Source organism: Typopeltis vanoorti, chromosome 2, assembly GCF_054136105.1.
Source record: "Typopeltis vanoorti isolate ZY-2024b chromosome 2, IOZ_Tvanoo_1.0, whole genome shotgun sequence".
NCBI lineage: Eukaryota > Metazoa > Arthropoda > Arachnida > Uropygi > Thelyphonidae > Typopeltis > Typopeltis vanoorti.
The window spans coordinates 21,327,390-21,354,644 of NC_143550.1; the positions used below are offsets into that span (position 1 = coordinate 21,327,390).

The window sequence follows — 27,255 nt, forward strand, 5'->3', positions numbered from 1 at the left end:
CTCTGCAGTCTGCAGAGCTTGGCAGATAAAAGCCCTCAGTCTATCCTCAATCAATATTGTACAATTTTGACATCATTTTGCTGTCTGTCTCTGCACCTGCTCTGAGGTTACTTCATCTCCTTCAAATCCTGGTGACCAGATCTGAGCACAGAAATCCAGATGCGTTCTGATCAAAGCTTTATACAATGTAACCAGCACACTTATCGCTTGTGGTCATGCATGTTTAGGGTTTATAGCATAACATTATTTGCTCTACCTTAGCAAGGACACACAAATGTAATATTATAAATGTGAATTATTAATAATTACACTGGCCAAAAATTAAAGAATTTTTATTCATTCCTGTTCTCTCTCACCCTTATGTTTTCCATTCTCACATAGAATATTAATTTATGTTAGCAATTCGAATATGCAGGTAACCCTCGTATAATGCAGATGTTAGGTTCCACAGAAATGGTGCATTATATAAATCTCATTATGCGAGACTCAGATCACATAGAAAAAGTAGTGTTATGTTCCGAAATAGTTTTTTTTTTTTTAATTTTATAAACAATCACATATCCATTAAAAATATATTTTTATTTAATTTAGGTAATTTATAGGGTACACTCCCTACAAGGATGCTAACGGACCCCCTGTGAAGAACAATGGACAAATCAGCAGAGGAGGATTCATATCCCAACGGTGAAATGTGCGGAAGAATCTTCAGAGAAGCAGACCTCTATAAACAATCCGGGCTCGGCTGGCTCCAGCTGTCAGTACTTGGTTAGGGGCCCCTACCTAGGGTTACAAGGAAAATAAAAGGATTCAATCCTCTGAAAAAGGAAAGTACCTTTGTCAGTACTGACACAAGGTTGAAGTCTCATAATGACGGTAAAGCTTGTGATTAGAAAGTTGCAGATGGCAATACAGTTTATTGTGTACGTCTGTAATACTGCAGAGCAGAAAGCAAATGAAGAAACTACTGCTCTATTTCTCTCCAGACTAACCACCATAGCAAGCAAATCTACACAAATGGCCCCGAGTTCCTGGGGTCCCTTAAATGGGACAGGAGTGCGAAGAATCTCTGGGCTTAAAATGGTGTGTTCACTAAAACTAGGAATATCAGAACCCTGTACGAAGCAGGTAAGCTAAGAAATGTTATTCAGGAAATGAAAAGACTTGAAATTGAGATTTTAGGAATGAGTGAAGTTAGGTGGCCAGGATCAGGCAAAACTCAAGTTAATGACATGACAATGTACCACTCTGGAAGTAGTGAAAACAACCATCAAAATGGAGTTGGAATAATATTAAACAAAGATGCCAATAAGTCACTGTTGAGCTTCATCCCCCTACTCGGATAGGATGATGTTATTAAAACTAGATATTAATCTTATACAGGCCTATGCCCCTACTGCTGACAAGAGTGATACTGAGATCGAAGAATTTTATGACCAATTAAAAGAACTAATGAAAAACACAAAAAAAATATTAACATCGTCATGGGTGATTTCAATGCTAAAGTTGGGAAAGGTAGAAGTGGAGATATAGTTAGCGAACATGGACTGGGAACAAGATATGAGAGGAAACCGTCTTATTCAATTCTGCCAAGAAGAGGAGCTAATAGTCATAAACACATGGTTTAAGCTACCATCCTGAAGGCTATATACTTGGCGATCACCACAAGATAATAATGCAAATATAGTCAGAAACCAATCTGATTACTTGCTAATTAATCAATGATTTCGAAGTTCCATAAAGAGCACAAAAACCTATCCTAGTGCGGATATTGCTTCTGATCATAATCTACTGGTAATTGTTAGAAGTTAGACTGAAAACTATACTTCAGAAAAATCAACAAAAGAAGTTTAATTTAGGAAAGTTAAAAAAACCCAGAGATAAGAAACAAATTGAGTCAAGATCTGAATCAAGAGATAGCACTTATCAAGAATGATGACATCATGAGGGGTGATGAATCATGGGACAAATTAAAATCTGTCTTCATAGAGAAATGTACCAATACCTTGTGTCCTGATAGAGCAGTAAAAAAGAAAGATTGGATAACTGACGAAATTCTCTCTCTCATGGAACAACGCAGATCATATAAAAATCACAGTCCAACAAAATATAAAGAGATTCAAAAAATTATTAAAGGTAAGATCAAAGAAGCAAAAGAAATCTGGATGAATGAAAAATGTAGAGAAATTGAAATTCTACAAGAAAAGCATGACAGTTTTAATCTACACAAAAAGCAGAAAGAGACCTCAGGTATATTTAAGAAAAAACAAGTATGTGTCCTTCGAAACAAAAAGGGAGAAATAATATCCGAAAAAGATGACAAAATACAAGAATGGGTAAAATATGTAGAAGAACTCTTTTCTGACAACAGACAGAACCCAGAAAATACTTATGAACAGATGGATGGTTCATGCATTCTAAGATCAGAGGTAGAATGTGTGCTGAACTCAGCTAAAATGATAAAGCCTTAGGCCCTGATAGAATACCAGCAGAAATAGTCAAGTTATTAGAAGGTGACAACATTGCTATACTAGTAAAGCTATTTAATAAGGTCAACGATACAGGCATATTCCCACAAGACTGGTAACAGTAGACCATCATGCTATCTAAAAAAGCAAATGCGAAAACTTGTAATGACTATAGAATGATGAGCCTAATGAGTCATGTTCTCAAAATGTTCCTGAAAATAATTCAAAAAAAGAATATACAGAAAATGTGAAGACACCACCAGTGATACCCAGTTCAGCTTTAGAAATGGTTTGGGAACAAGAGAGGCTCTTTTCTGCTCTCAAATCTTATTCCAAAAAATGCATTGATCAAAACAAGGAAGTATTCATTTGCTTCATTGACTTTGAGAAAGCATTTGATAAAGTCCAACATACTAAAATGATTGCACTATTAAAGAGAATTGGATTAGATGGTAAAGACATCAGGATCATTCAAAACTTATATTGGAACCAAAAGGCATCTGTTCAAGTTGATGACATTATTACAGACCCCATTAACATCAAACAAGGAGTAAGGCAAGGATGTGTGCTGTCACCTGTTCTTTTTAACATATACTCAGAAGCCATATTTCAAAAAATCTTAAAATGAAGAGAGGAAGGGATTAATGTAAATGATGAAATCATCAGTAACATCCGATATGCTGATGACCCAGCTCTCCTGGCTGACAATATTCAGGATCTTCAAAATCTTCTGAAACTAGTCAATGAAGGGAGTGAAAAAAATGGGATTAAAAATAAATATCACCAAAACTAAATTCATGGTCATAAACAAGAAACCAATTATTAATTCATAACTTTCTTTAAATGGGAAACTAATAGAAAGAGTGACAAAGTTCAAATATCTTGGATGCTGGGTAAATGAAGAATGCAATCCAGAAATGGAAATAAAAGTTAGAATTGAAATGGCAAGAATAAATTTTCTCCAGATGAAATCAACACTGTATAACAGCAACTTAAACTTAGAGTATGCATGGTTAATTGCTATGTATGGTCTATACTGCTGTACAGTGAAGAAATTTGGACCTTGAAGACAACATCAATAAAAAAACTTCAAGCCTTTGAGATGTGGTTACACAGACAAATGTTAAAAATTCCATGGACACCAAAAACGTCAAATCAGGAAGTACTGGAACAAATGGGGAAATCACGTGAACTTTTAGATACCATAAAAAGAAGGAAAACTGCATATCTTGGTCACCTACTTCGTAATGAAAAATATAAAATACTTCAATTGCTTATAAAGGCGAAGATAAATGGAAGAAGAGGACAAGGAAGACAAAGAAAATCTTGGCTGGCAGACATCATACAGTGGACTGGCATGAGCTCTGAGGGACTGTTTAAAGTGGCTGAGGATTGCTCAAAATTTGCCAAGGTGGTCGCTGACCTCTGATAAGAGATGGCACTCAAAGAAGAAGAAGAATTCATGTAAGTTAAGAAAACCAACTATGAAACAAATACATAGTATAAAATTATAAAAATTACAAATTGTACCTAAACTTCATTGCACATAATTCATAAATGTTTTAGGCAAGATAAAATAAAGTGCATATTTTAACTTTCACAGCACGAGGACTTGAGGATTGGTTAATAAACATTGATTTGTCATGTAATCAACCGATGCATTACTACAAAACAGTAGAGTAATTCTATCTTTGGAGGCTTTGAATCTAGGAGCTGATCTTTCATTTTTCGAAATTTGAGTGCAATCTTCTATCCAAATCATTAGAGAAGTATCCATTTTTTTTACCATTAGAATATCGCATACATGAGAACGTGCTTTGCACTTATTGTTGACCCAGCAATAAACACTTTCTCTGATTTTATTTCATTTTGTTTGAGTGTTCGAATTGTGATTCATTTAAATTCGTAGTCCTTGCAATAACTCCTTGTTTTTCTCTATTTTTCAACCGATCCATGATCCGAGAAAAATGAATTTTCTTCTCAATGTTGGTATTTCCCTTTTATTGAAATTTGTGGCCATTACTATAAAAATTTTTTTTTAGATAAAAAAAAGGATTATGTGTTAATTATATACATAACTCACTAGAAAATAAAGTGCTCAGCTTGAGATTAACACACTTATGATTTTAATACACTTTCCTGGCAGAAAACTAAGACAATTTTCAGCAATAAACACTTCATACTATAAACAATTGACGTACATGCTTGCTAAAGGGTATTTCCCATAATATTTGATTTCAAGTTGCATGGTGAAAAACATATGAAAAGATAAATGGTTACTACAATTTGTAGACCGTGTTGTATAAGTACCACGTTATACGAGGATTACCTGTACTAACCAAATATAGTATTGTTAAATTATTGTTTTCTAATATAGCCTGAAATAAACAATTCCCCCCCCACACACACACACACATTGATTTTGGTTACTTAAACTTATTGTGATGTGGCACATCTGCCGAGACGCAAACAAAAAATCACAAGATCTCTCTTCTCTCTGGCATGAATATGCATAAGTTATTCACCTGGCAAATGTAAAGCTTTAATCATATTAAAAACAGACATTAATATGATTTGCCATAGCAATTTTATAGAAAATTTAATGAATTATGCAACACTTGGGATGCAACACTAATAAGTTTTCATGGTTTGATCACTTTAAACATTTTTAAGTTTCCATTCAGTAAAAGTTGTCGGAACAAAGGTCACAATTATAAAGTACTAACCATGGAAATATGCCTGACTCTTGCTATATTATAACAAACTACCAAAAAGTCCTGATCACAGTACAATTAGAATAATGCTGTTTAAAGAAAATTCACTACAGGAAACAGTGGTCACCACAGTTTGTTATAGGATAAAGAGGAATGGAAGTATATCATCTCTAGAATGTGGCAAGATGGAGGGCACAATCTCTTGAATGTCTTTCAGATATTCTATGTAATTTATGCAGTTAACTCCTGATTTTAAATAAATTCTTAGATTAATAAAAAAAACTATTATTCATTTTAATATTTCTTAATACAATTCAATAATTTTATTGTATTTTGAAATTTTAGTCATTCTTGATATATATTTTTTTAATAATGCCTTAAATTTTTAAATAATAAAATAAAGCTGAAAATATGAAGGACTTACTGTAAAATCCAAAAGATTGGACTGCAAGTGCTAAGTATCAAAGAAATAAAAACAATGAAATATATCAGTATGTTATTAATACAACTATTTAATTTATAAAGCAAAGACACAGAAAATGTTTTTTTTTTTTTTCAATAATAAACTCTCTTCTTAAAACATGTTTATATAGAATAAATATTTCCATGCATAAAGCAACTTAATGACTTTAGGGAAGCAGCTCCTTCAAGTTGTATCTCAACATAAATATTGCTAACTTCTTTAGCAATATGCTTCAAATATTCAGCAATTAATTATTATTATTATTACTATTATTACGGGCAACTCCAGGGAGTCATTGGACTCATCGAGGGAGGCCCCAAATCATATTCATCACAACTATTTGACATTCATACAGTATCTATCATACCTTGCCTTAAACTCATTCACTGTCACAGCATCCACCACAGACTCAGGGAGCGCATTCCACTCATTCACTACTCTAAAAGTAAAGAACCCAGCTCTAACACCTTTACTAACCACGCTTTTGCGCAGTTTCCATGGATGTCCCCTAGTCCTCCCACAACCAGCCCTGTTCTCAAAAATATCTTCTGAATTAATTTTATAGAAACCCTTCAGTAATTTGAATGTCTCAATCATATCTCCCCTCCTCCGCCTATCAACCAATTTTTGCAACCCACAAATCCTCAACCTGTTCTCATACGGTTCATTCCACAGACCTGCTATCATCTTGGTCACTCGCCGCTGGATCCTCTCCACCTCCTCCCCATCAAGAATAAACCTAGGTGACCAAATCTGAGCACAGTAGTCTAGATGGGGTCTTATCAAGGCTCGATACAGAGGAACAATAACCTGCTTGTCTCTGCTTGTCAACGTATTCTTCAGCAACCAAGTGATTTGATGAGCTGTTTTGGTCACTTTTGCAATGTGTCCCCTAAATTTCAATTCCTTATCTACCAACACTCCTAAATCTCGTGCCTCATCAATTTCCTGGAGCACGGTTCCACCAATGCAGTAAACTGCCGCCAATCTTTTCACCCCAAAATGCATAACCTTACATTTTGCCACATTAAACTGACATCCATTCTCCTTAGCCCAGACCTCCAATCTATCCAAATCATCCTGCAAAATTTTGACGTCATCTGCATTCACTATTGCCCTACCCAACTTCGCATCATCCGCAAACAAATGAACTGTTCCTCTCAGATCATTTCCTATATCATTTATGAACAAATTAAACAGCAGTGGTCCAAGAACAGATCCTTGTGGCACACCACTAGTCACAGGCCGTCTTGTGGACTCTACTCCCGAGTAAACCACTCTCTGATATCTCTCCGTCAACCACCCTCCTATCCATCTCACCAACCCTATGTCCATTCCCATATGCTGCAATTTACTGATTAGAATTCCATGTGGAATCCTGTCAAAGGCCTTGGCAAGGTCCAGTAGAATCACAGTAAACCCATTTCCCTTATCCAGTTCAGCCGTCACTGTGTTATAATACGTGAGCAAGTTACTGAGGCATGACCTACCCTTCACAAAACCATGCTGTCCCCGATACAGTATCCCATTTTCTTCTATCCAATCTTGTATTTTCCTCTTGACTATTTTCTCTAAGACCTTGACAATGATTCCTGATATGCTAATCGGTCGGTAATTTACTACAGCAGTCTTGGAACCACCTTTATGCAGTGGAACTATTTTCCCCTCTTTCCACCCGCTCGGGACTAACCCAGACCCGAGACTCAAATTAAACAAAATGGTCAAGGGTATTGACAATTCTTTAGCTGCTTCTCGTACAACACGAGCTGGTATACCATCCAATCCCACAGATGTATTGACATTGAGGTTATGCAATAGACTACTCACCTCCACTTCATTAACCACAATTCCCGTATAATCTACTGGTTTATTCGTTTCTGCAATGTCACCACCTGGATGATATACTTTTGCAAAGTGCTCACTCAGTAACTCAACTATCTCAACTGATTCAGTTACCTCCCTACCATCGGCATTCTTTAAAATCAATCTGCCATGTACATTTTTCCTTTTACTTGCTACATATCTAAAAAACTGTTTAGGATTCTCTTTAGCCTGCATGGCCAATGTTCTTTCGTAATCCTTTTTTGCTTTTCTTACCACACTCGTCAACCTTCTGGCCTGCGCTTTATACCGTTCATGTGCCTGCCGGTCACCCTTCTCCTTAAATTCCCTCCATAGTTGTTTCTTTTTTTGCAACTCAAGCTTAATGGTGTTATTCATCCATTGATAAACTGTGTTATTCATCCATTGATAAACATCCAATTAAAACAGTGATTACACCGTAGAATTTTAAAAGTGTTCATTTTTATATTGAACACTTTTAAAATCTTCAGGGTTACAAACAGATAGGAATGGAATACAAGTAACGAACATTAGGTGGATCACCTATTAAAATACATTGTTGTTGCGAGCTAGGAAATGAAAGAAATTAATAAATATTTAATATTTAAGATAATTGTTTTTTTTTTTAATGATTACATAAAATAAGTCTCCCAGATCTTCAAGAGAGAGACAATCATTTCGATTTAAATTCGGTCAGTGTAAAATAGCTTCACAACTTTCTTTAAAGAGGTTGATAACTAATGTTTAAGGAATTGACAGCGTATACTAGAAATATAGATTAAATAAACTTTAATATATACTTTCCGATATTTCGGCGAACGTCACATTGCCATCTTCTTGGGAACTTACTACAAGACACGTGCACACAAGTACTAATAACAGCAAATGAGACTGAAGCTAGGAAGCTAGCGTTTCCTAAAGTCCTGATGGTGCCCCCTGGCAGGCTATATTGGTAGTTCTTGGCCTTTGGGCTGAAGTTCTTCTGATAAAAGTTTCCCAAATTTGGGGCAGTTTCATGCATCCAAATTTGTTGAGGTTTGGCATGTTCCTAAGGGCCGAGGCTGATTCCATGAATAGTCTTTCATACTTGAACTTGCTGCGGTGTATTACTGTGGCTTTCTTCCATCTTATTCTGTGGCGAGTATCCAGAGCGTGGTCTGCAAGCCCAGAGTGGCTGTACTGGTAAAATCGGATGTAATCCTTGTGTTCTGAGATTTAACCTTTGCCCAGAGAGAAAAAAGACGGCAACTCCAAAGACAACTAAAAGAAAAATGCCAAAATGGAGACAACTAGGAAAACAATGCCAAAATGGAAACAACAGTTGGGTGATAGACTACAAACACCAAACTAGTACAAAAACCAAGTGACGCCACTAGCAGCCACCAGCATGCAGGCACTGCACAGGAAAGGTGCAAGACCCTTGGGGTCATATCCGTGCCTCACAGAACCTTGCATATCCAACTTCACCAACATCCATGGCCTCAACTCCAACCTTAATAGCATCCAGTACCATCTGCAGTCCACCAAACCCCACCTACTCTTTTTTAACAGAAACTCAAATCTCACCTTCCCCCAGCACTATTCATCTCAACCTTCCTAATTATACACTTTTTAACTCCTTTCGACCCAAGGGTGGTGTCTGTGTGTATATCCGCTCTGACATACCCTGCCAGAGAGCAACTAACTTAGAATCACCTGACTTTGACGTTCTTTGGCTGAAGATATCCCTCCCCCACTCAGTCAAATTCATCTGCTGTCTCTATCGCTCTCCTAATACCACCAATCACTCTGAGCTCTTTCCTTTCCTCTCCCTAAAAGTTGATTTTCTTCAGTCCCACTCTCCTAACAGTGAAATCATCCTCCTGGGAAATATCAGCGTCCATAACACCAACTGGCTTTCCTCTTCCAGTTATACAGATCCTGCAGGCAGAGATGCTGAAACATTTGCAGTCACCAATGATCTCACACAAATTGTTCAAAAACCAACCAGAATACCAGATAACCCAAACCACTCCCCAAATACTCTAGATCTCTTCCTTACTAATGATCCCTCCAAATATGCAGTGAATCTAGTGGTCTGACCACAACTTAGTGTTCATCTCCTGCCCCATGCAATAACGCTTACACAGTCACCCCCACACAAGAGTAGTTTGCCACTATAACAGTGCCAAATGGGACAATCTCCGAGACTACTATGCTTCATTCCCATGGTTAGACTATTGTTTCCAAACATATGTGCTGAACACATCAAAGTGATCCTCACTGGCATGAAAACATATATTCCCCACACTACTCAGACCTGCCGTCCCCTAACTAAACCCTGGTTCTCCAAAAAATGTGCCAAGGTAGTACAAATGAAAAAATCAGGCATACCACAACTAGCTCAAATCAAGAACCCCATCCTCATTCAATGCCTATACTGAAGCCCGTAACAAATGCAAGAAAATTATCAATACTTCCAAAACAGAATTTGAAAGGGCCAAAAAGCAGGCAGCCTGCAACCTGTCCAAATGGCAGCCGTGTCTTTTGGTCTCTTGCCAAGGCAATTGGCCATAACTTTTGCCCTACACTATTCCCACCTCTATCATACCCAGATGGCTCAATTGCAACATCATCAATAGAAAAAGCTAATCTCCTGGCATCACACTTTACCTCCAATGCACACATAACTGACAATGGTAAATGTCCTCCAGTCATTTCAACATACAATGCCCCCTGTATCCTTTTGCCAAAAAGACATCACAAACCTGTTGTCTAAATTAGACACAAAAAAGTCTCCTGGCCCTGACGGCGTTCCTCCAATTATCCTGAAGGTCTGTGCATTCGAATTGACTCCTATCCTACGTCACCTGTACACACTCTCTTACTTCACTGGTATACATTCCAACACCTGGAAACTGGCCTATATTCAACCCATTCCCAAAAAGGGTGACAAATCACTGCCCTCTAATTACCACCCTATCTCACTCGCTTCAGTCCTATCTAAAGTAATGGAGAAAATCATCAACTCTCAACTCCTAATCTACCTTGAAGGTACCTGGCTATTAAGCAACCACCAGTACGGATTCCGTCAAAACTGTTCAACAGGAGATCTACTCTCATACATCACCCATCACTGGACAAACGCCATGGAGAAATTCAGTGAATCCCAAGTAGTTGCACTTGATATCTCCAAAGCCTTCGACTGAGTCTGGCACAAAGGCTTACTAAGCAAACTCCCATCATTTGGACTGCCTCAGGACTTCTGCAGATGGATTGCCAGCTTCCTGTCTGGACGCACACTATGTGTGATGGTAGATGGCTGCTCCCTTTCCTCTCACCATCCAACTAATGCTGGGGTCCCACAAAGTTCAGTTCTCTTACCGACCCTCTTCCTTCTATATATCAATGACCTACTTCAGTTGACCTCTAACCCGATACACAGCTTTGAAGATGACAGCACATTACATTCCTCCCTTTCATTTGACAAACCCTACTCTACACAACACACCTCAACCCACAGAACATCAACCACCACTGCCCTTAATTCTGACCTCCAAGCCATCTGCCAATGGGGCTCAAATAACCTTGTCAACTTCAACGCTAGTAAAACCCAGTTCTGTCTTATTTCTCACAAAAAATGAACCATTTTCCCCAGCATTGTTTTCGATAACACTCAAATTCTGAGACAAGATGAAATTTCTCTTCTTGGAATTACTTTGACATCAAGCTTCTCCTGGCATAAACACATCACAACCATTGCATCCTCAGCTTCCAAAAAATTAGGTTTTCTCTTTTGCTCAAGACGCTACTTCACCTCTAAACAGCTGTTAACACTATACAAGTTGCAAATCCAGCCAGCTCTTGCATCTGGAGTGGGGCTCCAAAAAGCTCCCTCAAAATACTTCAGTCAATACAGAGGAGAGCAATTAGAACTAATAAATGACCTCCATCCCTCACCAACTCACTCCCTCCAATTTCACATAGACAGTTGGTTTCTGCAATCTGTATATTCTATAAATATTTCCATGGAAAATGCTCATCTGAAACAGCATCAATAATTGCCCCACCCTGTACTAAGCCGATTGGAACATGTACAGCTGCCGCTCAACATCCTTTCACAGTACACTTCAAAACCCACAGAACAAGTTTCTTTTCCTCCTCATTCATCTCTGCTACTGCAGTACTGTGTAACAGTCTTCCCCCAGACGTATTTCCCAAGGAATACAACATACAGGCGTTCAAATCAAATGCAAACAAGTTTTTCCTTTCACAACCCCCCATCCATATATGGTACTAACGTGCCATAGGTTGACCAACCAACCTCCTGTATTATGGTCCCAACATAAAAAAAAACATAGGCCTGTGGTGTTCAGCATTTCCAGAATTAACACCTTGGAGATGCTACAAGATCTCCTCCCACCTGATACCATCAAGCTGTTCAAAACCACCTAGATACCACCCCCCCTTTTTTTTAAGTGTCAAATGCTATGAATTTGTAATTCATAGCATTTGTCACTTAAAATTATTAGGTAATTCCAGCTAATGAGTCCATATTCTCTTTGCAAGTGGCAAACTTATTTATGGAATACTTTGAAAGAGAGGCATGAGAGGTTGGCTACTAACTCTGGTATGTCAAAGATAATTTTATGATTTGGCCAGTATCCAAGGATAATCTGGAAGTATTTATAAGCTATATGAACTACCTACATCTGCTTTATGGCTTAAATGAAGATACATCAAATCCCTTTCATTTATGGACTATTCTTGTGCATCTCTGAATAAAGAAAACTCAAATGATTATATTGGATATATGGAGTCAACTACTGTTTGAGATAAAAACTTTTATAGTCAAGTTCTACATTCCAACCTTTACATTAAAATCATCTTCAGGTATGTATACATCTATATATACACACACATATATCACTACATGAAACTGTTACAAATTTGGGAAGCACTCACCTCAAAATCTTCAGCCAATGGCCAAGAAACCCCAATTTAGCCCACATGGGGGCACAATTTAGGACTCTAGGCCCAACCTTGGCTGCCTTTCTTCAGCCTCTTTCACCTAGTGTTGGTGCTTATGTGCACACTGCACAAATATAGGAAGCATTAATCAAAGTTATAATTAATATACATCATTTCCTGAAAAATAAGTTATTACTGAAGATGACCTGAAGTGCTTAAGGGTCAAAGCTATATAACTGAGAGGAGACATCCACATAAAGCCTTTAAAGGAAAGCGGAGAACTGACCAGGGCTTCTGACCTAATGTGCAATCCACACCTTCTCGTGATGCACCCTGTTGGGTATCTACCTCGATACTGAACGTACAAGGATGGGCTGGCAATTCAGGATTTAGCCGGCCAAATTGTATTCTTATTAGCTTAAACCAAAATACAAAATGATGGTACAACATGACAAATGCTGGCTGGGGCATCGCCCGGTTGAACAAGGCTCCCATTGTTTTCGCCAGGGAACCAGTGCAAACAGCAAAAAGTCAGCTACTGGAACAAATCTGAAAACATGCCACAACTCAACATCACCAGAGTTAAAGATCGGTACTATCAACATAAGAAAACTGAATGGCAAAGAAATGGAGCTAGATGAAGAATCAGATAAGTACCAGATAACCATAATAGGGGTGAATGAAACAAAAATGAAAAACTGGTGAGATCTTTCTGAGCAATAAATACAGAATGTTATATTCCGGCAATGACAATCGAGGGAAAAGGAGTAGCCATAGTATTCAACATGAATTAAGAGGATAATCTTCTTGAATGGCAGTCAGTCTCAAGCAGAGTGATGTGGGCAAATATGAGAATGGGGAACTGGACAATAAGATTTATTTGTGCCTATGGTCCCACAGAAGGTTCTACTAAGGTAGAAGTGGAGGAATTTTTTGAGGCTTTAGAAAAAGCAACTGATACAATGAAAAAAGGAAAAGTTGATCCTTGTTGGGGATCTAAATAGCAGAGTAGGAAATGATTGTGAGACATACAAAAATATTTTGGGAATATTTGGAGAAAAGAGCAACGCTAATAATAATGGCAAATACCTGTTGGATTTCTGCTCAGGACATGGACTGGTTATTACTAACACCATGTTCCAACCTAAAAATGTGCACAAATTCACATGGAGAGAAGAGGCAAGGAATAAGAGAAGTCTCATTGACTATGTTATTGTTGATAGTGATGTTTTCTCCCTGGTGCAGGACACCAGAGTGTACAGAGGATTTGAAATTGGAAGTGATCACTATTTAGTCTTGAGCAGGATAAAATTGAATTCCATATTGAAAAGAATAACATGATAAAATTGAATTTCATATTGAAAAGAATAACATGCAAGAAAGTTTTAAAGTGAATAAAAGTTGAGCAGCTTTTCGATGTGAGCTATAGACTAAAATACAGAAAAATTATTGAAGAAAAAATGAAAGAGTTTGAGAACAGCAACCAAACCTTGGAGATTCAGTCGCAAATCTTGAAGAAAATCCCAATCGATTCAACCAGAGAAGCATGTGGTGAGGTTTTCTGCAAGAATAGAAAAATCAGAACTCCATGGTGGACAGAGGAAGTTAAAGGGTCATGAAGGAAATAAAGAAAGCATATCAAAAGTTCCTGGCAAATAAGTCAGCTTGTGCTCTTGGAGAATACAGAGACAAATGTAAGAAAATTAAACACTGTGTAAAAATAGCTAAACTGAAGTCATGGGAGGACTTTGGCAAGAACATAGAAAATAAATATCAAGAAGGTGGTAAGATATTCTGGAGGTTGTTGAAGAAGCTTAGAAATAGAGAAAAGAGTGGTGTAATAAGAGTTATATATGATAAAGGTGATATGAAAAAGGGAGAAAAAGATATCCTTGAAGTATGGAGTAATTACTTCGAAAAATTGCTAAATGAAACAAGCAGTGATAGCGCAGTGGTAAAAAACACTCGACAGACATACAGTCAGGAATACATATCCATACTTGAAGTAGAAAAAGCGATCAAAAGCCTGAAATGTGGAAAGGCAGCAGTAGATGATATTCGACCAGAAATGCTGAAGTATGGTGGTATAAAGGTCTTGCAGTGGCTGCACTACATAGTTCAGAAAGCCTGGACAGAGGGACGGATTCCAGATGTTTGGAGTAGAGCTCTCATAGTACCCATATATAAAAAGGGAAATAAAACTGAATGTAAGAATTACAGAGGTATTTCCCTACTGAGTGTTACTGGCGAAATTTATGCAAGTATACTTGAAAAATGGTTGAGAAGAATTGTAAAAGAAAAGCTTGGTGAAGAACAAACTAGATCCAGGCCAAATAGAGGCTCTCAGGATCAGATCTTCACTTTATGACAAATAGTTGAGAAAGCATGGAAATATAACACAGATCTGTATTTAAGATTTGTCGATCTGGAAAAGGCACATGACAAGGTGCCATGAGAGAAGCTATTGAATACGCTACGGTTATATGGTGTTATTGGGGCATCATATCAAGCAATACTTGGTCTTTATTTGAGTTGTAAGTCAGTAGTTAGAACTGAACGATGTACAGTAAGATGGTTTAATGTTAAATCAGGTATGAAACAAGGATGTACATTAACCCCTCTGTTATTCATTAGTTACATGGATCACATTATGAAAGAAAGTGGTATTAAACATGATATCAATTGGAGATGTTAATGTCAGCTGTTTGCTTTATGCAGACGATGTTATACTTCTAAATAAATCCGCTACAAGTCTGCAAGATTCCCTGACTAAATTGAATAACTGTTGTAATAGATATGGTATGAAGGTCAGCAATAAAAAGACAACGAAAATAGGCAGAATCGTTGTGAACGGAGAACCTGTGGAACAAGTAAAACTTTTCAGCTACTTAGGCACGATTTTTAGTGAAGATGGGAAATTAAATATGGAAATAGACAACAGAATCAACAAAGCTGGTATGATAGGAAGTCAATTGAATAAATTCATATGGAATAAAAGAGAAATTTGTCGGAACACTAAATTAGCTATATACAAGACAATGTTCAAACCAGTTTTAACTTATGGATCTGAGAGGTGGGTCAGAAGTAAAACATTTGACCAAAGACTAGAGACCGCAGATATCAGAGTCCTGAGAAAGATTAGAGGCGTGAACAGATGGCATCAATGGCAATATCACATTAAAATCAAGGATATTAGGAAAGAACTTGACATTATCAGCATCCAGGAATGAGTTAGCAGAGCTAATCTCAGGTGGTATGGTCATTTAAATAGAATGGGAGAGGAAAGATTAGCAAAACAAGTATTCTCTACCAGGTTGGCAGGAAAACGACCCAGAGGAAGACCAAGATATAGGTGGATTGATACGGTACAAAGTGCCTTAGACGATAGAAATATAAGATCTGATAATGTTGGAGTCTTGACAAGTAACAGACTGATTTGGAGGAAAATTGTAGATAGGAAGTTAGTAATGATGTAAATTTTTCATGTAGTACTATCATATCCTGGACATCTCTTGATGGTACATGGCAGGAATTTGATGATGATGACCTCAACATAGGTCGAAATGTAGATTATTACAAAAGTTTTAATTTCAAATTGTAGTTGACTCCATAAATCTAATATAATCATGTGAGTTATCTTTATTCAGAGATGCAAAAAATTAGACCAGAAATGAAATGGATATGAAGTTTTTTTTGTTGCTTTTGTTAAATAAAACCCTATAACAAAATGGTTATGAAAAGAAAAAACATCCTGCAACAATCCAAGGGATACTTTACACCAGGGGGTCTTAAACTCAAATGCAGTGAAGGCCAGTCAATTAGATTCATATCAGAATATGGACCATATTCAATATTATTCTGTGAACCAATACTGAAAAAAGAAAGGCTCTAATAAAGGCCCTTTTGTTGCCGAGCCTTTACGACTTATGTAAACAGTTACACCACCATTTAAATTAAATTTATAACCATTTTTATTTTAAAATTTTAAAAAGTTTAGAAAATATAAGTTCAATTACATTTTATTCATACTTTAAGAAAATTATTTAAATACATAATTTTGACATACAAAAATAAATATTTTTATCTATGAGTACTTTTTTTAAATTTGATTTTGTTCCTGAAACCTGACATCTTTTCCTCTGTACTAACATGTCAATATCTGCTTTTTCGTTTCATGTTGCAATATGAAGTATTGCATTTAATCTAGAATCTTTTATCAGTGAGCGGAACTTTGACTTAAGTTTCATAATTGAAAATAATTGCTCACATACATAGGTGCTTCCAAAGATTGACAACATTTTTGCATAATATATTTTATATTTGGGATATTTATTGCCAAGGTATTTATAAAAATTCGGTATGCCAACTTTGTTATATTTATTTTTTAGTTCAGTTTTGCACTGGAGTTCAATTACTTCCATTTGTAATTCTTCGTCAACATTTTTAATATTAATTAAAAAAGGTGAACTGAATAATAATAATTCATTTTTAAACTGGTTGAAATCAGAAAATCTTTTTTCAAATTCAATTTTCAATTTGAGGAATGTACTTTTCAGCATCATTATTATTATTTCGAGAAATCGATTTAAGTGTAGGAAAGTGAGCTAAATCATTCTTTGCAAACTGGGCTTGCCAGAAATGACTTAATTGAATCATACATATGACATATCAACTGTTCACGTCCTTGCAGAGCAGTATTCAAAGTGTTTAAGTGGCTTGTTATGTAAACTAAAAAAAGCCAATAAGTCTTTGCATCAATCTTCATCAGTGAGCTGAGGAATCAATTTTCCTTTGGATGAAGTAAACATCCAAAAATCTGTCAATTTTAAAAGTTCAAAAAATCTTTTTAAAACGACGCCACGACTAAGCCACCTAACCTCCATATAATATAACAAACTGCTGCATTGTGAATCCAATTCATCCAACAGAGCATTGAATTGTCGATGATTCAAAGCATGAGAGCGCAACCAGTTTACTGTTTTAATTACTACGCTGATGACGTGTTCCATCTTTAGTTTTTTAGCACAAAGTGACTCCTAGTGTATTATGCAATGAAACGATTTAAGTTTATCCTTGCACAACATTTCCTTTTTCATCTGAAGTTTTGTAACAAGTCCAAAGTTTAACCAACCATAGCAGGAGCCCCATCTGTAGTCATACTTACTAATTTTGACCAGTCCACATGAGCATTTAAGACTTTTCTCAACACAAATATAAGTCATTTCCTGTCATTGTTCCTGACTTAGGCACTATATCCAATAGTTCTTCAGTCACATTCATATAGTCATAAACACCACGAATAAATATTGCTAACTGGGAAGTATTAGTAATGTCTCTACATCCGTCAACTGCAATGGAAAACGCTACAAAACTATTTTTTCATGCAATATATCTTGGAAGTTCTCTGCTATATATCTTCAACACGCTGTGCACTGTATTTCCTGATAGGCTTATACTTTGAAATTCTTGCTTTTTTTTCCCCGGACATATGATTTTGACTGCACTTAAAATACAATTTTTAATAAATTCTCCATCAGTAAAAGGTTTCGAAGCCCGAGCAATTTTTTCACTTGTGACTTAACTGCATTTAACAGCAGCATCACTTGTGATAACATTCAAAAATATCCTCTGTTGAAAATTCAGTTCATTTTTTAAATCTTTAAGTCTGTCATCACACATCTTTCCTGTATATTTATCACAGTTCTTATGGTTTGTTTCATAATGGCGTTTTAGGTATGTTCTTTCACCATGGCAACACTTTGTCTACATATCACACGTTGGAATATTTTTTACTTCCACAAAGAAATAATCCTTCTCCCATTTTTCTTGAAAAGTTCAGACTTCTTGATTTTTTTTTTTAACTTGAAATCCAGACACTCTTATGGGCAAAAAAAAAATTAAGTTATTGAGGTTACTTTTTATTAACACACTATCATATTACAATGGTAACCTGTAACTTATTGACATTGTAACATGGAGCTTAAAATGGCTGCATGATAAGTAACTTCCATTCAGTGTTGTCAACATTTGATGATAGAAATATGGTACAAAGAATTATAGTAATAAGTTTTACTTTGTTTAAAGCTGTCATAAAACATTTAGAAACATTGATTTTTAGAAAAGAAATCATTAAGGTCGACGTTGGATACGAAGCCTTCAGAGGCCGTATCCAGCCTGTGAACGCCAGTTTGCAACCCCTGCTTTACACAATCAGTACTATGGAGGACCCATAATCTACTAGACATTCAACACATGTCAAAGAGAATAGAAATGACATCAAGGCATATAATGTACCTGACACAGATGCCACACTTTCACATTGACTTAAACCACCACATTTGCTTCTAACAAAGTCCGAGTTTACAATCAACTGCACATGAGATGAAAATTCACATGGCAATGGCAAAATACATTAAGGATGATTGAGGGGGACAGAACTTAAGTCAGGCCTAACTTTCCTTCACCCATAGTGTTGTAAAATTAATCATAATTTAAAATTCTGAATATTTTTACGTATGGTTTATGTTAGTATGTTTATTAGTTTGGTTTCATAACATGCATTGTCGGCACTTGCGATGGGACTGTCATTGATGTAATTTCGTTAAAATGTAAAGCAATTAAAATTTTATATAACTTATTTGAATAGTTATATTACTTTAAACAATTTCATTGTAGTTTAAAATATTAAGTTGTGTTTTTTGAAGACATTCTCTTGTTGCTAACGGAGACAACGTGTCAGCCATTATATTTAGTTTCTCGCTTGCCACTTTCATGGAGTGCACATGCTCGCCGAGAAGTTTGATGTGTGATTGACAGCTGATAAGAACAGCGTTCGGTATCAGAGTAACGAAGTGTAAACAACAGAGCATTCGGGAGGAAATTAGAACACAGGCCGGCAGATATTTAGATTCAGAGTAAATTGCGTTTTTTATGTGACAGTCGGAGGAAAATTAATAGTATATTCTGAAAAGGAATTGTGGAACTATGAAGTTTCAAAGTGGAATAAGTATTGATAAATAAAAGAAAATATTGCTATAGATGTTTTAAAAGGAATATTCGAGGAAACACTAATTGGAAAGTTAGTAGTAGATTCCGAAAAGGGAATCATAGAACTGCGAGTTTTTTTAAAGTGGAAGAGTTAAGACTGTCAATAAGCATTAGTGAATAAAAGAAGAAATTGCTATTTACGTTCTAAAGGAATGTTCGAGAAAATTCTGATTAGGAAGTTTCATCTGTATTAAGGACGCCGGATGGATCTAACTATTATTTCTACTAAAAAGAGACAGAATTGAGTCAGGAAGAATTAATGTGTGCTACATAAGTGATGAGAAAGGATCCTATGAAAATGAAGAATAAAGTCATATATCATTGGAAAAGGGCCTTGACAGAGAGAGAAACTGGCTATGAACATTTCGTCATTGTGAAAATAAAGTGTTTAGTCTAGTCTTAAGTGTAAGACTATTTGTAAAAGGCCTTGGACCCAATTAAATTTGTAGTTAGTTATGTAACATTTGTTTGAAGCGTATATATATTGTTTTTGTTATATTAAAAGTGTTTGTTTTGCATTTTGGTCTTGAATCAGTAATTTATTTGGATTCTGAAAGAAATGGTACAAAAGAGGTCATTACACCAATCTGAGTGAACCCTTGTGCATATATAGGTACACTCTGAAAGAAAAAAAAAAATAAATAATTGTTGAACAGAGATCATCTCTATATACAGGATTAAATAAATAAAAATCCTATATTTAAACAATGCCGCAGCCGGTAGGATATTATGATAATATCCTCTATATAAAAATCTCAAATTATTAACAGTGTTATAAGTGAAGATTATGGATGTAATTATCGCTTACAATAATCACATCCATAGGTTCAAGAAATCATTTAAAATGTGATATATTCCAATTTAATGGGGGGAGGGGAGGGGGTAATCAAGGTTTACATATTAATCATGAGTGTCTATGTAGATGAAATATCATTCCCAGTGTGTTTCATATAAAGGAAATGATTCAGTGTACAATCTGCGATATTTACGCTTTGCGGAGTGCAGTCAGAGTGTGGTTAGATGATAATAAAGGAGTGAATGTGTAGAAAATGTCGGGAGAATGAGGAATTGAAGTGTATTTCGGATCGTGAGTGTGATATTTTTGTCAAACTTCAGAATGAAGAAAATAAGGATATGACAAGAAACGGCGAGGTTGTACCAGAGAATTGTGAGAGTGTGAATGTAGAAAGTGTGAATGATAGTATTAATGGTTTTACAGAGAATAAAAAAGATGAGATAGATGCAATGAGTGAGATCGCTTTGTTGAACGGTGCAATACAAAGGGCAAAACAGCAGCTAAAGCATATGAGCAAAAGTTGACTGAATGAACCAGCCAATAATAAAAAGTATGACAAGAAAAATAGGCGTATGAGTGTGAACATGAACAAAATGAACGATAAAGTGCTGTATGTAGACTCGTTAGTACGAGGTATGTTAGCAGAGGATTTGACAAAATCGTACCAACCTGGTGCGACCATAAAGGACGTAACTGCGTCTATTAGAGAGCAAAAGGAAAGGGTGAAAGAAATGATTGTTGTGGCAGGTACGAATGATTTGAAAGGAGATAAAATGGAAATGATAGAAGACTTGAATGAATTGTTTGAGGTAGCAAAAGAAAAGAGTGAGAGTTAGAATGATTAGTCATTTGCCACGGTATGACAGTGAAATGTTTAAAAGGAGGGCCATAATTGCGAATGACTTTATGCATGGGTTATGTATGACGAGTGGTGTGGAATTTGTGGATGTGTGGAGTGAGTTTGATGGGCGAAAGGATCTATATAAGATGGATGGCTTGCATTTGGATGGTTACGGTGTAAGGAGACTTGAGAAAGTTTTGCTGAATGTAGTGGATGTGCAAATTCAGGGAAACTAGATTTATTAAGGGGGGGGGTAGATATACAGTCCTTAGGGAGGCAGTTGAATGTATGAATGAATATAATATGCCCGAGCGAATAAGGACAACAAATCAGATTGGGATAGTTAATATAAGGCATCAAGGTAGGGTTGGGGCTAATGGGGATCTTAAATTCATGTACACTTATGCTAGGAGTATTAGGAACAAGAAGGATGAGTTTATGGCCATGGTTGGCACTTCCAGACCACAGGTTATTGGTATTAGTGAATCATGGCTGACTGTAGATGATATAGCTAGTGGGATTGAATGTGATGGATATAGTGTGTTCAGGAATGACATGGAGAATAAAATGGGAGGAGGAGTATTGTTGATGATAGCTGATGAGCTACAGCCAAGGAGAATAGAAGTTGAATTGCAGGATAGAGAAAAGAGCACATTTGAGGCCATTTGGAGTGAGATTGTGGCTAGCAGAACTAAATATAAAATTGGGTGCTGCTATAGACCAGGTGATGGAAAAGATGGTGGTGACAGTATGCACAAGCAAATAGAAGAAATGTGGAAGGAAGGTAATTATTATGGGAGATTTCAACTATGGTTGCATTGATTGGAGTGAGGAGAGGACACACGGGAGGAAGGAATTGGATTTTATGCGGTTATTAAGGGATAACTATCTGCGACAGCATGTAATGGAAAATATTAGGGATCAGAGAGTGCTTGACCTAATAATTACATCTGAGGATTTGGCTGTAACAAATATGACCACATTGCCACCAATGAGAGTGATCATAGGGTCTTGACTTGGGAGGTGGCTAAAGGTGTGGAATTTTCAATTAAGACATGGTACATGTGGAATTATCGGGCTGGAAAGTATGACAAGCTTAGGAGTTTGATTGGTTCACTGCCATGGCATGTACAACTGCAAGGAGTAGAAGTTGATAGCGCATGGGAGGCAGTTAAGAAGTGTTTGCATGAAGCAATGGCTGACTGTATTCCTAGAGTCCGAATAATAAATCAAGTAGGGGTTAAATGGATGAATAACACCATTAAGCTTGAGCTGCAAAAAAGGAAACAACTATGGAGGGAATTTAAGGAGAAAGGTGACTGGCAGGCACATGAACGGAATAAAGCGCAGGGCAGAAGGGTAACAAGTGTGGTAAGAAAAGCAAAAAAGGATTACGAAAGAACATTGACCATGCAGGCTAAAGAGAATCCTAAACAGTTTTTTTAGATATGTAGCAAGTAAAAGGAAAAATGTACATGGCAGAATGATTTTAAAGAATGCCGATGGTAGGGAGGTAACTGAAACAGTTCATATAGTTGAGTTACTGAGTGAGCGCTTTGCAAGTATATATCAACCAGGTGGTGACATTGCAGAAACGAATAAACCAGTAGATTATACGGGAATTGTGGTGAATGAAGTGGAGGTGAGTAGTCTATTGCATAACCTCAATGTCAATACATCCGTGGGATTGGATGGCATACCAGCTCGTGTCGTACGAGAAGCAGCTAAAGAATTGTCAGTTTAATTGACCATTTTGTTTAATTTGAGTCTCGAGTCTGGGTTAGTCCCGAGGGGGTGGAAAGAGGGGAAAATAGTTCCACTGCATAAAGGTGGTTCCAAGACTGCTGTTGTAAATTACTGACCGATTAGCATATCAGGAATCATTGTCAAGGTCTTAGAGAAATTATTCAAGAAAAGAATACAGAATTGGATAGATGAAAATGGGATATTGTATGGGGGACAACATGGTTTTGTGAAGGGTAGATCATGCCTCAGTAACTTGCTCATGTTTTATAACACAGTGACGGCTGAACTGGATATGGGTAATGGGTTTACAGTGATTCTACTGGACCTTGCCAAGGCCTTTGTGCAGGATACCACGTGGAACCCTAATCAGTAAACTGGAGCAGATGGGGATAGATATAGGGTTGGTGAGATGGATAGGAGGGTGGTTGAAGGAGAGATACCAGAGAGTGGTTTATTCAGGAGTGGAGTCTAAAAGACGGCTTGTGACTAGTGGTGTTCCACAGGGCTCTGTTCTTGGACCACTGCTTTTCAATTTGTTCATCAATGATATAGGAAAGGATTTGAGAGGACGTGTTCACTTGTTTGCTGATGATGCAAAGTTGGGTAGAGCAATTGTGAGTGCACAGGATGTCAAAATTTTACAGGATGATTTGGATAGTTTGGAGGACTGGGCTAGGGAAAATGGATGTCAATTTAATGTGGCAAAGTGTAAGGTTATGCACTTTGGGGGTGAAAAGAATAGCAGCAGTATATCGCATTGGTGGAACCATACTCCAGGAGACTGATGAGGCAGTGATTTGGGAGTGTTGGTGGATAGGGAATTGAAGTGTAGGGGGCACATTGCAAAAGTGACTAAATCAGCTCATCAAATCACTTGCTTCTGAAAAATACTTTAACATGCAGAGACAAACAAGTTGTTGTTCCTCTGTATCGAGGCCTTGATAAGACCCCATCTGGACTACTGTGCCCAGTTATGGGCACCAGGGTTTCTTCGTGATGGGGAGGAAGTGGAGAGGATCCAGAGACGAGTGACCAAGACGATAGCAGGTCTGTGGAATGAACCTTATGAGAATAGGTTGAAGATTTGTGGGTTGCAGAGATTGGACGATAGGAGAAGGAGGGGTGATATGATTGAGACATTCAAATTACTGAAGGGTTTCTATAAGATTGATCCAGAAGATATTTTTGAAAATATGACTGGTGGTGGGAGGACTAGGGGCCATGCATGGAAGCTTGGGTTGACAAGGGTGTTAGAGCTAGGTTTTTTACCTGGAGAGTGGTGAATGAGTGGAATAAGCTTCCAGAGTCTGTTGTGGGTGCTACGACCGTGAATGAGTTCAGGGCAAGGTATGATAGATACTGTGTCAATGTTGAATAGTTGTTCTTGACAAGATGTTAGGGCCTCCCTCGATGAGTCTGTCGACTCCTTGGAGTTGCCCAGAACAATAATAATAATATCAAAGATATGTAAATATAATAGCATTGGTACCCATGTAAACTTCAACGTTTGCATAGTACCAATGCAGGTTGTGTAGCTAAACAATATTTGGTCATCTCTCATTAAACAAATGAAAAGTTACAATATTATGGATTTCCCTTTAATGAGAAGTGAAAATCCCCCCCCCCCATGAAATCTGCTGTTTTCTTATATGCACAGTGTTCTTCTGTTTGTCTGCTTAGTGTAGAGTTAAATGGCAGAAGTAAATGGATGCATCGTCATCAGTCGAATGACGGCTAAACAGGTCATGTGACTGACTTCTGGAATTCTCAGCTACCGGAACGAAGTCCATCTTAGAGACGTGTATCAATACTGAACACTCCTATACACAAAGAAGTTTCACATCAAAAATTCTTCTATATTCACTTCAATAATAATCAGGGTATAAACACTAACCTATAGGATGTGCACCATCAACTGCAGACATTCAAAGTTGATCTGTTTTAGACTGAACTCTAAATTACAACTGTAATAACATCATAGCCCATCTTAACTGTCAAAATTATCTCTTATATGATTCCTTCTTGGCACACCCTTGTGCCCAGAAGGAATCTTATAAGGATGTCTAATGTGGAATTGCCCCTTTTCGACTTTCTGTAACTTAAGATCTTCTGCATCATCATGTATCATTTATCTGTTTTCTATCAGTAGGCACAAAAATAATCTAATCTCCTTGACTTCTTATCCTTGAAGGGTGATTTCCTGCAGTAAAAGTAACCAGTAAAATCATCTTCCTTGACAACTTTAATGTTTAATTCCAAGTAGCTCTCTTTTTTCACTAATTCCACTGACCAAGATGGAAGAGAAGTTGAAGTATTTATTATAAACAATACCAAAAGCAAACTGTCTTCCAACCAAAATTCCTGATATCCCCTCCACTCACCAAACACTGGATTTCTCCTGCTACATACACAGTAGGAGAAATTAATGAAGGAGAGAGGTTAGTTTAACTAACCTCTCTCCTTCATTAAATCAGATCATAATCTCACACAACTTTCATCTTTAGTGGAATGTCCTCCCCTCAGCCATTCATATGAGGGTGGTCTGAAAAGTTCTCGGCCTAACAATGAAAAAAAACGAATTTATAATTTCAAAATTATTTTTATTTTTTCAACATAATCTCCCTTAAGACTAATACATTTATTCCAGCAATGCTCCAGCACCATTATTCCATCCCTGTAGTGGTTCTCAGTAAGATCTACAAAATACTCCTCTATTGCAATCACCTCTTGATTCGAAGAAAAACGCTGACCAGCGAGGAAGAATTAGATTTAGGAAGAGATAAAAGTCAGAAGGAGCCAAATCTGGGGAATCGGGTGTATGTTCCAACAATTCATAGTGCAGATCCCTTAATTTTCCCATTGCCAAAACACTTTTATGGGCAGGTTGCATTGTCCTGATGAAAGATGTTTTTCTTCTTCTTCTGCAAACCAGGTCTTTTCTCAAGAATTTTTTTGTCTAGTCTGGTTAAAAGATCGGGATAATATTCCCCGGTTATTGTTTTACCTTTTTCAAGATAATTAATAAACAAAATGCCTTTAGCATCCCAAAACACCGATGTCATGACCTTCAGGACTTTGTTTGCTTACACCTGGATAAAGGATTAAACTACATATATAATTTATTGTCTAACCAAGTGGAAAAAACTTCCAACATCTTTCTCTCATCCAGAGTAATTTAATAATAAGGTGTGACACCTTTTGGCAAGTGACAAATGGAAATATGAGTTCTGCATTGCTTCAACCTTGGTATCACCTCTGGGTCTGGCTCCCACTGAAGAGACCTCAATAAAGGTCGAAACCGGCCTGGGTAGTGACCATTCCCATAATGCATAGCATTATACATGTCTGCAAGGAGATGTGCTTTGCATTATGGGATACTAAGGAAAGTGATGAGAACATACTCCACCTTTGCCACGAGTTGCCCCAGTCCTGACGATACCTCAAGCGCTAACTTTGTTTGCTCACACTTGAATAAAGAATTAAACTAAATATACAATTTATAGTCTAACCAAGTGGAAAAAACTTCCAACATGAATAATTTCTATAACAAGACAAGTGGTATCTGGAGAACAGAAACGGCAATCTGATCATGGAAATGAGGGTATTTATATCCCTTTCTGTTCGCAATTCCCATCTAGTATCCATGCCGTGGTACTCCAAGAAGCATGCCATAGTGGTTATAAAAAACAGCTTATAAGTTGCTTGATGCTTATGAACTGAAGCTGGCACCACTTGCAAAACCACCACTAACAGAGCTAAGTTTAACTTTGAAAGTTAAATGGATGGACCAGAAATCATCACTGCCGCTGGTGCAAGTGGCAAGTCAATTTCTGGTCCATCGCAAAAGGATTTTGGTGAAACTTCTGAGCTCTCACCTCTCTCTTACCAAGATGATAGTGTGGCAATATCACCTAAAGATAAAGCTGACAATCTGGCATTATTCCTCTCATCCAACTTCTGCATAGAAGACCAAAGAAAATCAACTGCTTTCTGGAACTATGCAACACATGCTTCCTGTAGCCTGCTGTGAGAAAGACATCAATAGACTCTTGAATAACCTGAGTACTGAAAAGGGATTGGGTTCTGATGATATCTCACTGACTGTGCTCCTGAACTAACATCTCCTCTATCATCTCAACACTACACTACTTGGAAAAAAGTCAACGAACACCATAATGTGAGGAACAAACATCCATGATGCCCACCTAAATATGATGTAGGACCTTTCACTGTAATGACTGCAGCAATCCTATAGGGCATACTTTCCACAAGCACATGATTGCAATCTAGAGAATTTTGGATGATTCTTCCCTCTAGGCACGTAATGACGTCCTGGACTATTCTGGGGCAGGCATACCTTGATCTCAACCAACATTCCAGTTCATCCCACA

General features: G+C 37.1%; 1 protein-coding gene across 4 annotated transcripts in view; it reads right to left on the reverse strand.

The window, feature by feature from the left end:
* Positions 1-27,255, reverse strand: part of LOC150108868 (ubiquitin-protein ligase E3B) — a 552,093-nt gene that overhangs the window by 290,267 nt on the left and 234,571 nt on the right. For all 4 annotated transcript variants that reach the window (XM_090410488.1, XM_090410470.1, XM_090410479.1 and 1 more), the window contains one exon: positions 5,604-5,633. In XM_090410488.1, the coding sequence (XP_090266614.1) occupies positions 5,604-5,633 (30 nt within the window). The remainder of the gene's footprint in view (positions 1-5,603; positions 5,634-27,255) is intronic.